Raw genomic sequence first — 19064 nt, 5'->3', positions numbered from 1 at the left:
AGTTTCACTATGTTAGACCGATTTAACAAGAAGTTAACATGCTCACGCAGACACGAATAGACGCGCATAGACATTCATACACTCACATAGACGCAATGGCTTTGTAAATGTGCAATTATACACCCTTTACGTGAGTTCGAATACCAAGAGAGGTAAAATCGATCAAAATTTTTTAATTTCTATAAATGTTCTAAACATAAGTATGTATAGGTCTGACTTGCGAATGCAGTGTTTACTGCCATCTCGACTAGCATTTTTATGTCGGACTTGTTAAAAGACATTGTTGTCCGTCCGTCTGTCTGTATGAACGCTAGGATTTCCGAAAGTATCCAGATTCTCCTAAGTCCAAGAAATTACGAGTTTGAGTTTTTTCCGATGCACCACACAACCCCCCACCCCACCTGCCTATGGTCTGCCTATGCTCTGCCTGCAGCGCGGCCCGCTGCTGTTGTTGTTGCTGCTTTGGTTCAACTTTGTGCTGCATACATACACGCATATAAACACGCTTAGGCACGTGATGTAAATGTATGCTGTTAAAACTGAACATACACATGTCTTCTAATTGAATTTAATTACTTAATTAATTAATTCACTTTTTTTAATAATTTAATATTTCTTTAATTTTTTTTTTTTTAATTTTCCTTTTTTGTGGAGAGTACAGGCTATTTTACTATCGGGCTTGCTCGACTGAAGCGTTCTCTCTTGTTTGCATTCTTTTATAGATTATTAAAAAAAAATTTAAGTTGATTGGTGGAAAAATGCGGATGTTTCAAACAAACTTTGGATCGCGTCTTCCCCCACTTAAAGCTCGAATTTACCAAAATCCCTTCTTAGTGCTCACCTACACCATCCAAGTTTCAGCTACCTAGTTCTTACCGTTTGGGCTTTGCGTTGATTGCCAATCTGTCAGTTAGTCAGTTATATATATAGAGATCATGGAATTCTGAAAGCAACTAATATTTTAAAGTATTCTAAGTGTTTACTATTATAATAACAAGAGAGAGAACGTAACAGTCGAGCAAGCTCGACAAAGAAAAACGCTGTACTCAGACAGACTTTCGGCAGAAGCAAAAAAAAGAAAAAGATATTACTTGATGCTGCAAACAAAAGTGGATATTTGCGTGTGAAAAGTTTTGTTTATGTAGCTTGTGGACAGTATTGACGAAATACTCACATACAGATGGATGTAGGGATAGACATGTCTATGATTAAGAATATATACTTTCCTTCTGCCTGGCATCAGGCATTAATCAGTTTAAATATTTGTTTGTTTACAAAAGATACTACTACTGATAAAGTAATGACAGAAGAAGATCCCGTTGAAATAATAAGAAATACGAATAACAACAAAATCGAACTACCGAATCCAAGTACCGAACTGGAAAATAACATCAGAGAAATCACTTGTAAGTATTGCACAATTCATTCTTTGAGACAATATATTTCATTTGGTTTCTATTTACTTTTAACTTTAATTTTTGCTCGAAAGGTATTGAAATGGAAAGTGTCAACATTACATCCGATTATATCAATCGTAAGTCAAATATTTGTTAACGAGCATACTAGATATTCAGTATGATTTCAAAAATTGTAATAATTTAATTCTATAATAACGACTGTAGGAGATTCCGAAGAAATAAGAAGGAATACGATTGAGAACAAAATCGACTTACCGAAAAGAGATACCCAACTGGGAAATGATATCAGAAAAGTTAGTTGTAAGTACTTATTTCACTATTCATTCTTTTAGTCCTAATTTTTAAGGGGACTTTTTTCAAAAGCTTCTCTAGATGAGAACAAGCACGAAAATGATTGTCATTCTATAAGAGACAATGATATCAAATTATCGACAAGCCCGCAAATGAAGAGTAATAATCGAACGCACAATGAAGCTTCAAGTACTGAAGGTAAATTTATATTTTCCAGAAAGTAGATATTTACATATAGATGGCTTTATACAACAAAATATAAAAGATAGTGATATTCTGATATCAACATCAATAAAAGTGGATAAAGATATTAAAAGACCAGTTGAAACTGGACGTAAGTTTGTAACGACAACCTACAGAGAACACAGTTTTTTCTCTATTCTTTTTCGCAAGTAGTATTTTATGAAATCCTGATTTGAATTCTTTTCGGACGCACTAAGGTACTTTTATGCCTTCTATTTCTGCAAAGTTGACGTCCGTGCATTTCAGAAATTGGATTATTTCGGGTCCGGACTCAGTTTTCAACATTTTATTTTTAAAATCCAACGAGGCATTTACTCTATTTAGTAGGTCAGTACCCAGTATTCAGTATTCCATCAAATGTTGTCAGATGAGGGAGTAAAAAGAATGTAGCTGTGGTGTTGAAAAGGTGCATAAATACCTTATTAGTTTTGTGCGAGTGTACATGGAACACACAGAAGGAGGCGTGGCAGACCCCACAAAGTGTATATATTCTTGATCAGCATGACGAGACGAGTCGATCTAGCCCTGTCTGTCTGTCTGTCCGTAAGAACACCTGGATCTCAGAGACTATAAGAGCTAGAGACAAATTGTGCACAATGCCTTATGTGTGTACGCTATACGAGTTTGTTTTCATTTTTTTTGGTGATTTTCTCTAATTCTCGTAATTCTTAGAATTTCGAACTCAAAATTGGTAAATACCTCCAGTTAGTGATTATGTGTCCGTATGGCAAGTTTCACTATGTTAGACCGATTTAACAAGAAGTTATAGCCAGAAATATATTTACTGCCCAAGAGCTGTCCGCAGCTGTTGCTGATGCTGGTGCTTTGGTTGACTGGAAACATGCTCACACAGACACGAATAGATGCGCATAGACATTCATACACTCATATAGACGCAATGGCTTTGTAAATGTGCAATTATACACCCTTTACGTGAGTTCGAACACCAAGAGAGGTAAAATCGATCAAAATTTTTTAATTTCTATAAATGTTCTAAACATAAGTATGTATAGAGTATTTCAAAGTCGGGACACCCGACTTCAGCTTTCGTACTTGTTGCTTATTAAAATATGGACTTCTACCCTTTGGTGGGCTGTTATTATCCATAACTAAACTTGTTTGTTGTCGTTGTTCGCTTCTGTGAGCTTTCTCCTTGAGGCTTATTTCATAGTTATTTGCAAATTGGAAACGCTCATAATTTGACTCAACTTCCTGGGCTAAGGCCAGAGCTGATGGCAGGTCTTTGGCACGTGCCGAAAAAAGGATGTCTCTTAAGGACTTTTTGGTGCCTGAAATAAATACTCTCAAAGTATCTATTCTATATTTTTCGTTAAGGGAGGCAGCCAAGATACCATCGTACGTCATCTCCTCGTAGTATTGTGTTATTGTCAAGTTTCCATGACACAAAGTCGACAACTCTTGTTCAATTCAATGTTTACCCTCATAGTCGGGTGCGGATTTTACAATATCCAATGTCTCACTACATTGTATGCCCGGTATTATTTCGTATTATACCTCGGGTACAGTTACCGTCGTCGTAGAAATTGTAGTTTATATTTCTTTTAATTTCTTCTCAAACATTTAGGTCTGACTTGCGAATGCAGTGTTTACTGCCATCTCGACTAGCATTTTTATGTCGGACTTGTTAAAAGACATTGTTGTCCGTCCGTATGTCTGTATGAACGCTAGGATTTCCGAAAGTATCCAGATTCTCCTAAGTCCAAGAAATTACGAGTTTGAGTTTTTTCCGATGCACCACACAACCCCCCACCCCACCTGCCTATGGTCTGCCTATGCTCTGCCTGCAGCGCGGCCCGCAGCTGTTGTTGTTGCTGCTTTGGTTCAACTTTGTGCTGCATACATACACGCATATAAACACGCTTAGGCACGTGATGTAAATGTATGCTGTTAAAACTGAACATACACATGTCTTCTAATTGAATTTAATTACTTAATTAATTAATTCACTTTTTTTAATAATTTAATATTTCTTTAATTTTTTTTTTTAATTTTCCTTTTTTGTGGAGAGTACAGGCTATTTTACTATCGGGCTTGCTCGACTGAAGCGTTCTCTCTTGTTTGCATTCTTTTATAGATTATTAAAAAAAAATTTAAGTTGATTGGTGGAAAAATGCGGATGTTTCAAACAAACTTTGGATCGCGTCTTCCCCCACTTAAAGCTCGAATTTACCAAAATCCCTTCTTAGTGCTCACCTACACCATCCAAGTTTCAGCTACCTAGTTCTTACCGTTTGGGCTTTGCGTTGATTGCCAATCTGTCAGTTAGTCAGGACAAACTGTTTTATATATATAGAGATCATGGAATTCTGAAAGCAACTAATATTTTAAAGTATTCTAAGTGTTTACTATTATAATAACAAGAGAGAGAACGTAACAGTCGAGCAAGCACGACAAAGAAAAACGCTGTACTCAGACAGACTTTCGACAGAAGCAAAAAAAGAAAAAGATATTACTTGATGCTGCAAACAAAAGTGGATATTTGCGTGTGAAAAGTTTTGTTTATGTAGCTTGTGGACAGTATTGACGAAATACTGTAGTACCGTTTCCGAAATCCAAACTCATCCTCACATACAGATGGATGTAGGGATAGACATGTCTATGATTAAGAATATATACTTTCCTTCTGCCTGGCATCAGGCATTAATCAGTTTAAATATTTGTTTGTTTACAAAAGATACTACTACTGATAAAGTAATGACAGAAGAAGATCCCGTTGAAATAATAAGAAATACGAATAACAACAAAATCGAACTACCGAATCCAAGTACCGAACTGGAAAATAACATCAGAGAAATCACTTGTAAGTATTGCACAATTCATACTTTGAGACAATATATTTCATTTGGTTTCTATTTACTTTTAACTTTAATTTTTGCTCGAAAGGTATTGAAATGGAAAGTGTCAACATTACATCCGATTATATCAATCGTAAGTCAAATATTTGTTAACGAGCATACTAGATATTCAGTATGATTTCAAAAATTGTAATAATTTAATTCTATAATAACGACTGTAGGAGATTCCGAAGAAATAAGAAGGAATACGATTGAGAACAAAATCGACTTACCGAAAAGAGATACCCAACTGGGAAATGATATCAGAAAAGTTAGTTGTAAGTACTTATTTCACTATTCATTCTTTTAGTCCTAATTTTTAAGTGGACTTTTTTCAAAAGCTTCTCTAGATGAGAACAAGCACGAAAATGATTGTCATTCTATAAGAGACAATGATATCAAATTATCGACAAGCCCGCAAATGAAGAGTAATAATCGAACGCACAATGAAGCTTCAAGTACTGAAGGTAAATTTATATTTTCCAGAAAGTAGATATTTACATATAGATGGCTTTATACAACAAAATATAAAAGATAGTGATATTCTGATATCAACATCAATAAAAGTGGATAAAGATATTAAAAGACCAGTTGAAACTGGACGTAAGTTTGTAACGACAACCTACAGAGAACACAGTTTTTTCTCTATTCTTTTTCGCAAGTAGTATTTTATGAAATCCTGATTTGAATTCTTTTCGGACGCACTAAGGTACTTTTATGCCTTCTATTTCTGCAAAGTTGACGTCCGTGCATTTCAGAAATTGGATTATTTCGGGTCCGGACTCAGTTTTCAAAATTTTATTTTTAAAATCCAACGAGGCATTTACTCTATTTAGTAGGTCAGTACCCAGTATTCAGTATTCCATCAAATGTTGTCAGATGAGGGAGTAAAAAGAATGTAGCTGTGGTGTTGAAAAGGTGCATGAAATACCTTATTAGTTTTGTGCGAGTGTACATGGAACATACAGAAGGAGGCGTGGCAGACCCCACAAAGTGTATATATTCTTGATCAGCATGACGAGACGAGTCGATCTAGCCCTGTCTGTCTGTCTGTCCGTCTGTCCGTCTGTCCGTCTGTCCTTCCGTATGAACACCTGGGATCTCAGAGACTATAAGAGCTAGAGACAAATTGTGCACAATACCTTATGTGTGTACGCTATACGAGTTTGTTTTCATTTTTTTTGGTGATTTTCTCTAATTCTCGTAATTCTTAGAATTTCGAACTCAAAATTGGTAAATACCTCCAGTTAGTGATTATGTGTCCGTATGGCAAGTTTCACTATGTTAGACCGATTTAACAAGAAGTTATAGCCAGAAATATATTTACTGCCCAAGAGCTGTCCGCAGCTGTTGCTGATGCTGGTGCTTTGGTTGACTGGAAACATGCTCACACAGACACGAATAGATGCGCATAGACATTCATACACTCACATAGACGCAATGGCTTTGTAAATGTGCAATTATACACCCTTTACGTGAGTTCGAATACCAAGAGAGGTAAAATCGATCAAAATTTTTTAATTTCTATAAATGTTCTAAACATCAGTATGTATAGAGTATTTCAAAGTCGGGACACCCGACTTCAGCTTTCGTACTTGTTGCTTATTAAAATATGGACTTCTACCCTTTGGTGGGCTGTTATTATCCATAACTAAACTTGTTTGTTGTCGTTGTTCGCTTCTGTGAGCTTTCTCCTTGAGGCTTATTTCATAGTTATTTGCAAATTGGAAACGCTCATAATTTGACTCAACTTCCTGGGCTAAGGCCAGAGCTGATGGCAGGTCTTTGGCACGTGCCGAAAAAAGGATGTCTCTTAAGGACTTTTTGGTGCCTGAAATAAATACTCTCAAAGTATCTATTCTATATTTTTCGTTAAGGGAGGCAGCCAAGGTACCATCGTACGTCATCTCCTCGTAGTATTGTGTTATTGTCAAGTTTCCATGACACAAAGTCGACAACTCTTGTACAATTCAATGTTTACCCTCATAGTCGGGTGCGGATTTTACAATATCCAATGTCTCACTACATTGTATGCCCGGTATTATTTCGTATTATACCTCGGGTACAGTTACCGTCGTCGTAGAAATTGTAGTTTATATTTCTTTTAATTTCTTCTCAAACATTTAGGTCTGACTTGCGAATGCAGTGTTTACTGCCATCTCGACTAGCATTTTTATGTCGGACTTGTTAAAAGACATTGTTGTCCGTCCGTATGTCTGTATGAACGCTAGGATTTCCGAAAGTATCCAGATTCTCCTAAGTCCAAGAAATTACGAGTTTGAGTTTTTTCCGATGCACCACACAACCCCCCACCCCACCTGCCTATGGTCTGCCTATGCTCTGCCTGCAGCGCGGCCCGCAGCTGTTGTTGTTGCTGCTTTGGTTCAACTTTGTGCTGCATACATACTTTAATTTTTTATACCCTGTACCCGTAGGGTAAAAAGGGTATATTAGGTTTGTGCAAAGTATGTAACATACAGAAGGAAGCATCTCCGACCCCATAAAGTATATATATTCTTGATCAGCATGACGAGAGAAATCGATCTAGACATGTCCGTCCGTCTGTCCGTCCGTCTGTCCGTCCGTCTGTCCGTCCGTCTGTCCGTCCGTCTGTCCGTCCGTCTGTCCGTCCGTCTGTCCGTCCGTCTGTCCGTCCGTCTGTCCGTCCGTCTGTCCGTCCGTCTGTCCGCGAGGATCTCAGAAACTATAAAAGCTAGAATAACCAAAGTTGGCATCCAGATTCTCCTGGGTCCGAGTAAGGACGAGTTTATTTTATTTTTTTTAATTTCCCCCCCTTCCCCCGCTACAGAATTTCGTCAATAGCGTCCACATTTCAAATGCTACCTAAACCAAACTTTGCACACATAATTTATATATAATTGTCTACTGTTGTTCAAAATTTTATTCAATTCGGTCAATTTTAAGAAAAGTTATTAGCGAAACAAATTCTCGCCAGTACAACCCCTCCAAACTGCAGCAACAAGTTCGCTCTTCTTCTTCCTCTTTTTGCTGCTGCTATGGGCGCATATAACTCAGTGACGGAAGTTTACCTGGGTACAGGGTATTACAGTGTCGGGCTTGCTCGACTGTAGCGTTCTCTCTTGTTTTTTTTAATTTTTCTTTTTTGTGGAGAGTACAGGCTATTTTACTATCGGGCTTGCTCGACTGAAGCGTTCTCTCTTGTTTGCATTCTTTTATATATTATTAAAAAAAATTTAAGTTGATTGGTGGAAAAATGCGGATGTTTCAAACAAACTTTGGATCGCGTCTTCCCCCACTTAAAGCTCGAATTTACCAAAATCCCTTCGTAGTGCTTACCTACACCATCCAAGTTTCAGCTACCTAGTTCTTACCGTTTGGGCTTTGCGTTGATTGCCAATCTGTCAGTTAGTCAGGACAAACTGTTTTATATATGTAGAGATCATGGAATTCTGAAAGCAACTAATATTTTAAAGTATTCTAAGTGTTTACTATTATAATAACAAGAGAGAGAACGTAACAGTCGAGCAAGCTCGACAAAGAAAAACGCTGTACTCAGACAGACTTTCGGCAGAAGCAAAAAAAAGAAAAAGATATTACTTGATGCTGCAAACAAAAGTGGATATTTGCGTGTGAAAAGTTTTGTTTATGTAGCTTGTGGACAGTATTGACGAAATACTGTAGTACCGTTTCCGAAATCCAAACTCATCCTCACATACAGATGGATGTAGGGATAGACATGTCTATGATTAAGAATATATACTTTCCTTCTGCCTGGCATCAGGCATTAATCAGTTTAAATATTTGTTTGTTTACAAAAGATACTACTACTGATAAAGTAATGACAGAAGAAGATCCCGTTGAAATAATAAGAAATACGAATAACAACAAAATCGAACTACCGAATCCAAGTACCGAACTGGAAAATAACATCAGAGAAATCACTTGTAAGTATTGCACAATTCATTCTTTGAGACAATATATTTCATTTGGTTTCTATTTACTTTTAACTTTAATTTTTGCTCGAAAGGTATTGAAATGGAAAGTGTCAACATTACATCCGATTATATCAATCGTAAGTCAAATATTTGTTAACGAGCATACTAGATATTCAGTATGATTTCAAAAATTGTAATAATTTAATTCTATAATAACGACTGTAGGAGATTCCGAAGAAATAAGAAGGAATACGATTGAGAACAAAATCGACTTACCGAAAAGAGATACCCAACTGGGAAATGATATCAGAAAAGTTAGTTGTAAGTACTTATTTCACTATTCATTCTTTTAGTCCTAATTTTTAAGTGGACTTTTTTCAAAAGCTTCTCTAGATGAGAACAAGCACGAAAATGATTGTCATTCTATAAGAGACAGTGATATCAAATTATCGACAAGCCCGCAAATGAAGAGTAATAATCGAACGCACAATGAAGCTTCAAGTACTGAAGGTAAATTTATATTTTCCAGAAAGTAGATATTTACATATAGATGGCTTTATACAATAAAATATAAAAGATAGTGATATTCTGATATCAACATCAATAAAAGTGGATAAAGATATTAAAAGACCAGTTGAAACTGGACGTAAGTTTGTAACGACAACCTACAGAGAACACAGTTTTTTCTCTATTCTTTTTCGCAAGTAGTATTTTATGAAATCCTGATTTGAATTCTTTTCGGACGCACTAAGGTACTTTTATGCCTTCTATTTCTGCAAAGTTGACGTCCGTGCATTTCAGAAATTGGATTATTTCGGGTCCGGACTCAGTTTTCAACATTTTATTTTTAAAATCCAACGAGGCATTTACTCTATTTAGTAGGTCAGTACCCAGTATTCAGTATTCCATCAAATGTTGTCAGATGAGGGAGTAAAAAGAATGTAGCTGTGGTGTTGAAAAGGTGCATGAAATACCTTATTAGTTTTGTGCGAGTGTACATGGAACATACAGAAGGAGGCGTGGCAGACCCCACAAAGTGTATATATTCTTGATCAGCATGACGAGACGAGTCGATCTAGCCCTGTCTGTCTGTCTGTCCGTCTGTCCGTCCGTATGAACACCTGGATCTCAGAGACTATAAGAGCTAGAGACAAATTGTGCACAATACCTTATGTGTGTACGCTATACGAGTTTGTTTTCTTTTTTTTTGGTGATTTTCTCTAATTCTCGTAATTCTTAGAATTTCGAACTCAAAATTGGTAAATACCTCCAGTTAGTGATTATGTGTCCGTATGGCAAGTTTCACTATGTTAGACCGATTTAACAAGAAGTTATAGCCAGAAATATATTTACTGCCCAAGAGCTGTCCGCAGCTGTTGCTGATGCTGGTGCTTTGGTTGACTGGAAACATGCTCACACAGACACGAATAGATGCGCATAGACATTCATTCACTCACATAGACGCAATGGCTTTGTAAATGTGCAATTATACACCCTTTACGTGAGTTCAAATACCAAGAGAAGTAAAATCGATCAAAATTTTTTAATTTCTATAAATGTTCTAAACATAAGTATGTATAGAGTATTTCAAAGTCGGGACACCCGACTTTAGCTTTCGTACTTGTTGCTTATTAAAATATGGACTTTTAGCCTTTGGTGGGCTGTTATTATCCATAACTAAACTTTTTTGTTGTCGTTGTTCGCTTCTGTGAGCTTTCTCCTTGAGGCTTATTTCGTAGTTATTTGCAAATTGGAAACGCTCATAATTTGACTCAACTTCCTGGGCTAAGGCCAGAGCTGATGGCAGGTCTTTGGCACGTGCCGAAAAAAGGACTTTTTGGTGCCTGAAATAAATACTCTCAAAGTATCTATTCTATATTTTTCGTTAAGGGAGGCAGCCAAGATACCATCGTACGTCATCTCCTCGTAGTATTGTGTTATTGTCAAGTTTCCATGACACAATTCAATTCATTTCAATTCAATATTTACCCTCATAGTCGGGTGCGGATTTTACAATATCCAATGTCTCACTACATTGTATGCCCGGTATTATTTCGTATTATACCTCGGGTATAGTTACCGTCGTCGTAGAAATTGTAGTTTATATTTCTTTTAATTTCTTCTCAAACATTTAGGTCTGACTTGCGAATGCAGTGTTTACTGCCATCTCGACTAGCATTTTTATGTCGGACTTGTTAAAAGACATTGTTGTCCGTCCGTATGTCTGTATGAACGCTAGGATTTCAGAAAGTATCCAGATTCTCCTAAGTCCAAGAAATTACGAGTTTGAGTTTTTTCCGATGCACCACACAACCCCCCACCCCACCTGCCTATGGTCTGCCTATGCTCTGCCTGCAGCGCGGCCCGCAGCTGTTGTTGTTGCTGCTTTGGTTCAACTTTGTGCTGCATACATACACGCATATAAACACGCATAGGCACGTGATGTAAATGTATGCTGTTAAAACTGAACATACACATGTCTTCTAATTGAATTTAATTACTTAATTAATTAATTCACTTTTTTTTAATAATTTAATATTTCTTTAATTTTTTTTTTTTAATTTTCCTTTTTTTGTGGAGAGTACAGGCTATTTTACTATCGGGCTTGCTCGACTGAAGCGTTCTCTCTTGTTTGCATTCTTTTATAGATTATTAAAAAAAAATTTAAGTTGATTGGTGGAAAAATGCGGATGTTTCAAACAAACTTTGGATCGCGTCTTCCCCCACTTAAAGCTCGAATTTACCAAAATCCCTTCTTAGTGCTCACCTACACCATCCAAGTTTCAGCTACCTAGTTCTTACCGTTTGGGCTTTGCGTTGATTGCCAATCTGTCAGTTAGTCAGGACAAACTGTTTTATATATATAGAGATCATGGAATTCTGAAAGCAACTAATATTTTAAAGTATTCTAAGTGTTTACTATTATAATAACAAGAGAGAGAACGTAACAGTCGAGCAAGCACGACAAAGAAAAACGCTGTACTCAGACAGACTTTCGACAGAAGCAAAAAAAGAAAAAGATATTACTTGATGCTGCAAACAAAAGTGGATATTTGCGTGTGAAAAGTTTTGTTTATGTAGCTTGTGGACAGTATTGACGAAATACTGTAGTACCGTTTCCGAAATCCAAACTCATCCTCACATACAGATGGATGTAGGGATAGACATGTCTATGATTAAGAATATATACTTTCCTTCTGCCTGGCATCAGGCATTAATCAGTTTAAATATTTGTTTGTTTACAAAAGATACTACTACTGATAAAGTAATGACAGAAGAAGATCCCGTTGAAATAATAAGAAATACGAATAACAACAAAATCGAACTACCGAATCCAAGTACCGAACTGGAAAATAACATCAGAGAAATCACTTGTAAGTATTGCACAATTCATACTTTGAGACAATATATTTCATTTGGTTTCTATTTACTTTTAACTTTAATTTTTGCTCGAAAGGTATTGAAATGGAAAGTGTCAACATTACATCCGATTATATCAATCGTAAGTCAAATATTTGTTAACGAGCATACTAGATATTCAGTATGATTTCAAAAATTGTAATAATTTAATTCTATAATAACGACTGTAGGAGATTCCGAAGAAATAAGAAGGAATACGATTGAGAACAAAATCGACTTACCGAAAAGAGATACCCAACTGGGAAATGATATCAGAAAAGTTAGTTGTAAGTACTTATTTCACTATTCATTCTTTTAGTCCTAATTTTTAAGTGGACTTTTTTCAAAAGCTTCTCTAGATGAGAACAAGCACGAAAATGATTGTCATTCTATAAGAGACAATGATATCAAATTATCGACAAGCCCGCAAATGAAGAGTAATAATCGAACGCACAATGAAGCTTCAAGTACTGAAGGTAAATTTATATTTTCCAGAAAGTAGATATTTACATATAGATGGCTTTATACAACAAAATATAAAAGATAGTGATATTCTGATATCAACATCAATAAAAGTGGATAAAGATATTAAAAGACCAGTTGAAACTGGACGTAAGTTTGTAACGACAACCTACAGAGAACACAGTTTTTTCTCTATTCTTTTTCGCAAGTAGTATTTTATGAAATCCTGATTTGAATTCTTTTCGGACGCACTAAGGTACTTTTATGCCTTCTATTTCTGCAAAGTTGACGTCCGTGCATTTCAGAAATTGGATTATTTCGGGTCCGGACTCAGTTTTCAACATTTTATTTTTAAAATCCAACGAGGCATTTACTCTATTTAGTAGGTCAGTACCCAGTATTCAGTATTCCATCAAATGTTGTCAGATGAGGGAGTAAAAAGAATGTAGCTGTGGTGTTGAAAAGGTGCATGAAATACCTTATTAGTTTTGTGCGAGTGTACATGGAACACACAGAAGGAGGCGTGGCAGACCCCACAAAGTGTATATATTCTTGATCAGCATGACGAGACGAGTCGATCTAGCCCTGTCTGTCTGTCTGTCTGTCCGTCTGTCCGTCCGTATGAACACCTGGATCTCAGAGACTATAAGAGCTAGAGACAAATTGTGCACAATGCCTTATGTGTGTACGCTATACGAGTTTGTTTTCATTTTTTTTGGTGATTTTCTCTAATTCTCGTAATTCTTAGAATTTCGAACTCAAAATTGGTAAATACCTCCAGTTAGTGATTATGTGTCCGTATGGCAAGTTTCACTATGTTAGACCGATTTAACAAGAAGTTATAGCCAGAAATATATTTACTGCCCAAGAGCTGTCCGCAGCTGTTGCTGATGCTGGTGCTTTGGTTGACTGGAAACATGCTCACACAGACACGAATAGATGCGCATAGACATTCATACACTCACATAGACGCAATGGCTTTGTAAATGTGCAATTATACACCCTTTACGTGAGTTCGAATACCAAGAGAGGTAATTCGATCAAAATTTTTTAATTTCTATAAATGTTCTAAACATAAGTATGTATAGAGTATTTCAAAGTCGGGACACCCGACTTTATCTTTCGTACTTGTTGCTTATTAAAATATGGACTTTTTCCCTTTGGCGGGCTGTTATTATCCATAACTAAACTTTTTTGTTGTCGTTGTTCGCTTCTGTGAGCTTTCTCCTTGATGCCTATTTCATAGTTATTTGCAAATTGGAAACGCTCATAATTTGACTCAACTTCCTGGGCTAAGTCCAGAGCTGATGGCAGGTCTTTGGCACGTGCCGAAAAAAGGATGTCTCTTAATGACTTTTTGGTGCCTGAAATAAATACTCTCAAAGCATCTATTCTATATTTTTCGTTAAGGGAGGCAGCCAAGGTACCATCGTACGTCATCTCCTCGTAGTATTGTGTTATTGTCAAGTTTCCATGACACAAAGTCGACAACTCTTGTTCAATTCAATGTTTACCCTCATAGTCGGGTGCGGATTTTACAATATCCAATGTCTCACTACATTGTATTGCCCGGTATTATTTCGTATTATACCTCTGGTATAGTTATCGTCGTCCTAGAAATTGTAGTTTATATTTCTTTTAATTTCTTCTCAAACATGTAGGTCTGACTGCGAATGCAGTGTTTACTGCCATCTCGATTGTCCGTCCGTCTGTCTGTATGAACGCTAGGATTTCAGAAAGTATCCAGATTCTCCTAAGTCCAAGAAAGTACGAGTTTGAGTTTTGTCCGATGCACATTTATTGTATTGAAATTGTAGATACATACATAAGTGTTTATGTATGTATGCATGTGTTGAATATTTTATATTTAATTTAATTAATTAAATTTTTTAATTCTTCAATTTTCCTTTTTTTGTGGAGAGCACATGGTACGCTGCAGTCGAGCAAGCCCTACAGTGAAAAACGCTGTACCCAGACAGACTTTCGACAGAAGCGAATAAAAGAAAAAGACAAGAAAGGAATGCTAAAGTCGAGCAGGCTCAACTCTTAAATACCCTGTACCACCCCACAAAAAAATAATTTAATTAATTAATTAATTTAATTTAATTAATTAACTAAATTAATTTAATTAATTAACTAAATTAAATATAAAATATTCCATGCATGCATACATACATTTACATTTACATTAGAATCGTGCCTTATGCGTGTTTGTGTACTTGTACATATGTATGTATGTGTGCATTGGGCCTGGTTATATGGCTATAACTTTCTTTCCGATCATACTATCATAATGAAACTTGGTATACGGATATATAATCACTAACCTAATGTGACTACCAAATTTTAGTTTAAAATTCCAAGAATTACGGGAGGTATAGAAAATCGTAAATAGGGGGGGAGTGGGGGGTTGGATCAGAAAAAATGAACAAACTCGTCCTTTCTCGGTCTACCAAGTTTGGTTATTCTAGATCTTATAGATCCTTGCGTTCATACAGACAGACAGACGGACATGGCTATATCGACTCGGCTTGTCATGCTGATCAAGAATATATATACTTTGTGGGGTCTACCAAGCCTCCTTCTGTGTGTTCCATGTGCACTTGCACAAAACTAATATACCCTTGTACCCTTTGGGTACAGGGTATAATAATACTTGATGCTGCGGCTTGTGGCCGCAGTACTGGATTGAAAATGTTTCACTAAAAACTTTTGTTACAATTTACCGGTTTGGAAGAAATTGAAAACAAAAGTGGATATTTGTATATAGATTGCGTGTGAAAAGGTTCGTTTATGTAGCTTGTGGACAGCATAGGCGAAATACTGTAGTGTCGTTTCCGAAATCCAGACTCATCCTCACATACAAATGGACGTACGGACGCACTTGTCTATGATTAAGAATATATACTTTCCTTCTGCCTGTTACATATTTTGCACACCCTACGGGTACAGGGTATAAAAACAGTCACTGATCAGTTTACATATTTATAATCTGTACGTGAAATATACAGTAGTAGATTAGGTTTGCCATAGGTGAAAAATGTAACAGGCAGAAGGAGTCGTGACAGACCCCATAAAGTATATATATTCTTGATCAGCATGACAAGGCGAGTCGATCTATGTCTGTCTGTCCGTATGAATACCTGGATCTTAGTGATAATTGGTAATTTTGGACGAAGATGTGTTATGTGTGTATGTTGTGCAAATTTGTTTTGTTTTTTTTTATTTTCCCACCCACTTCCGTTTCCGTTCGTATAATCACCTTTATCTCGGAGACTATGAGAGCTAAGGACACCAAATTATAGTCAAATATGCCTTATGTGAATACGCAGAAAATTTGTGTTTTGGAATTCCCCTCCTTCCCCCCTCTCCCTTGTAATAAGTGATCTTCCATAACTCCCGTAATTCTTAGAATTTCGAACTCAAATTTTGCATATACTCCCAGTTCGTGATGATGTCTCTGTATGCCAAGTTTCACTATGAAATATCGATTTAGCAAGAAGTTATAGAGTTAAATGTTGATGCTGGTGCTTTGGTTGACTGCAAACATGTTCAAACATACACGAATAGACGCGCATAGACATTCATACACTCACATAGACGCAAAGGCTTTGTAAATGTGCAATTATACACCCTTTACGTGAGTTCGAATACCGAGAGAGGTAAAATCGATCAAAATATATAGTTATGTGGTGCCCACGCGCTGCCCAACCGCTGCCCGCAGCTGTTGATGCTTTGGTTGACTGCAAACATGCTTACACAGACACGAATAGACAGAGTATTTAAAAATCGGGACACCCGACTTTAGGTTTTCTACTTGTTTTTTTCTTAAATTTTTTTATCTAGATAAAAACAAGTCCGAGAATGATTATGATTATGAATATATAAAAGATAATGATAGTAACCTACCGGACAGTTCGCAATTCCAAAAATAAAATAAACGCGTCCTTCCTCGGACCTAGGAAAATGTGGATACTAACTTTGGTTATTCTAGCTTTTATAGTTTCTGAGATCTTTCATACAGACAGTCAGACAGACGGACGGACATATGGACGGACATACGGACGGACATACGGACGGACATGTCTAGATCGATTTCTCTCGTCATGCTGAATATATATACTTTACGGGGTCGGAGATGCTTCCTTCTGCCTGTTACATACTTTGCACAAACCTAATATACTCTTTTTACCCTAAGGGTACAGGGTATAATTAATCGAATTTTTAATTTGTTGTGCATTCCGTTACCGAAGAAACAAAAATTTTAGACCGGACTATAACGCAAAGCAAAGAAGTTCATCAACCAAAAGGTATTACAATGGAAAGTGACAATATTACACCCGATTATATTAATCGTAAGTCAAATATTTATTTACAAGATACTAGATATCCAGTACGATTTAAAAAAATGTAATAATTCAATTCTACATTTCTTTATTTACGAACAATTTTACTGATAAAGTAACGATTGTAGGAGAGTCCAAAGAAATAAGAAATAATACGATTGACTTACCGAAACTAGATACCCAGCTGGAAAATGGCATCAGAAAAGTTAGTTGTAAGTACTTATATCAGTATTCATTCTTTTAATTATAATTAATATTCAGAGATATGTAAATTTTATTTCATACGATTATGACGTAAAAGGGCAATAAACGTGGCTCATTAAAGCAATGTAAATGATTTCAATTTCTTAGCAGGTTCCAACCAAAGTGAAGTAGAATTTACCATCGACGCCAAAAATGAGTCCATTACCAAATTAAATTACATGATAGGTAAGTTTTTCAAATTGCATTTATAATATTTAAAAGCCATCCAAGAAATACTTTAGAGGTCAATGAAATGGAGCATAAGTCACAAGCCAGCATAGGTGAACGAAATAAAAGAAAAACCTTCATGGATAAACTTTCTATAAAAAGAAGTTTATCTCTTATTGATATAAATAAGGAACAAACCCAAATGAACAATATTATTCATCAGGACAAGAAAAGAGAAATTGCCCGAGACTTTAAGCTTCAAAGACGAAACTCATTTGATGTGCGCATGTGTGTATCTACACAAAAATATTCAAAGCTAGATCAAATTATTCAAAAAAGGACTTATGACGAGGTGTACTCTAGTCACTTATTTCTTGAAAACCCTTCTATAAAATCATTGCAACAACAATATTCTCTTGATAACGAAAATGGGGCCATTATTATATATAACCGTTTCAAAAAAGAAGATACGCGTGAAAGCTCAGCCCAAAGTGAAGCCTCACTTGTATTACGAGAAGTGGCTGAATATGAAAATACATATGAAAATACAGACATAGGCATACTAGCACGTCACAATACAACCGATGGAGATTATTCAAGATATACTCTTAAGCCAATTAGAACCGACACCTCAAATAAATACGTTGCAGAGGAGAGTGCAAAAAAAAACTGCAACAGTTTCTATTTAGATGATGAAACTTCTGAGAATATTCGAAAAAAAATATTAGCTTATTCTTTGTCAGATGCAGAATCGGACTGCTTTTATCCAGAAACATCTATTAAAGATGAATTTTATATAGACACAGCCATGGCGAATACATATACTTCTACTGAAACTGAATCAACCGTCTCAGCAGCAACAAAAATTCAAGCTGGAGCTCGGGGATTTCCTGCAAGGAGAAGATTCCGCGCAAATGATGATACAAATTCATCAACTCAAGATACAAAGGCATCGTTTGGCAACGATGCTATTAGCGAATCTCTAGAACTCTTTATTGAGGAAGAAGCAGCCAGGAAAATACAAGCAGCATTTCGTTCTTATTATAAAAAACAAAGACAGAATCTGTCAAAATTTGATAGTTGTAAATCGGAAAATAACTTGGCTGCAAGACGACAAACTTTGCAGCGCGGCGATGCTATGCGAAATGGCTCAACAACGCCAGATGAAGACAATATTTGTCACCAACCAACAAAAGGTAAAAGTTCAAGTAAAATGGTACAATCTCGTATTATATTTCTTCATTTTTCTGTAGAAACATTACCCACACATTGCAGTAGAGCCAATAATCGTAAGACTCTGCAGTGGCTCTCAATTAGACAAACCTCTATGCCAGTCCAAATTGATTGTGAAGTTTTTCGAGTTGTTCCAAGACATTTAGAAAAACGAACAAAAAGTGCAGAAAATCATCATAAAAAAAGGTCTATGTTTTAAATCAAAATAACAAATATGCAAATATTGTTCAAAAATTAAAATGAGTAAATAAATATCGTGTTATTTCAAACGCATTTTAGAGTCTGTTATTTATTCAAAAACAGATTTTATAATGTAAGCGCTTTGTCTTTTTTATATCCCGTAGGTTAAAGGGTATGCTAGTTTAGTGCAAATGTATGTAATACATCGAAGGAGGCGTGGCAGATCCCACATCTATATATATAAACAAGTAGAAAAGCTATAGTCGGGTGTTCCGACTTTGAAACCTACTGTGTGTAGATGAATAAAAA

At 36.1% G+C, this 19064-nt stretch overlaps 1 protein-coding gene across 1 annotated transcript in view; it reads left to right on the top strand.

The window, feature by feature from the left end:
• LOC115629973 (putative uncharacterized protein DDB_G0277255) overlaps positions 1-18328 on the top strand; it is a 30228-nt gene extending 11900 nt beyond the window's left edge. The window contains exons 19-39 of the mRNA XM_030526594.1: positions 1281-1406; positions 1490-1534; positions 1623-1718; positions 1782-1907; positions 4648-4773; positions 4857-4901; positions 4990-5085; positions 5149-5274; positions 8608-8733; positions 8817-8861; positions 8950-9045; positions 9109-9234; positions 11973-12098; positions 12182-12226; positions 12315-12410; positions 12474-12599; positions 16839-16940; positions 17048-17143; positions 17283-17360; positions 17417-18000; positions 18143-18328. Of these exons, the coding sequence (XP_030382454.1) occupies positions 1281-1406; positions 1490-1534; positions 1623-1718; positions 1782-1907; positions 4648-4773; positions 4857-4901; positions 4990-5085; positions 5149-5274; positions 8608-8733; positions 8817-8861; positions 8950-9045; positions 9109-9234; positions 11973-12098; positions 12182-12226; positions 12315-12410; positions 12474-12599; positions 16839-16940; positions 17048-17143; positions 17283-17360; positions 17417-18000; positions 18143-18328 (2618 nt within the window). The remainder of the gene's footprint in view (positions 1-1280; positions 1407-1489; positions 1535-1622; positions 1719-1781; positions 1908-4647; positions 4774-4856; positions 4902-4989; positions 5086-5148; positions 5275-8607; positions 8734-8816; positions 8862-8949; positions 9046-9108; positions 9235-11972; positions 12099-12181; positions 12227-12314; positions 12411-12473; positions 12600-16838; positions 16941-17047; positions 17144-17282; positions 17361-17416; positions 18001-18142) is intronic.
• The last annotated feature ends 736 nt before the right edge of the window (positions 18329-19064 follow it).

This window comes from Scaptodrosophila lebanonensis, unplaced genomic scaffold (genome assembly GCF_003285725.1).
Source record: "Scaptodrosophila lebanonensis strain 11010-0011.00,11010-0021.00 unplaced genomic scaffold, SlebRS2 tig00000184-arrow-arrow-pilon, whole genome shotgun sequence".
Classification (NCBI taxonomy): domain Eukaryota; kingdom Metazoa; phylum Arthropoda; class Insecta; order Diptera; family Drosophilidae; genus Scaptodrosophila; species Scaptodrosophila lebanonensis.
Note: the sequence above shows the minus strand (reverse complement) of the source record. Positions and strands in the feature narration are given on the sequence as shown.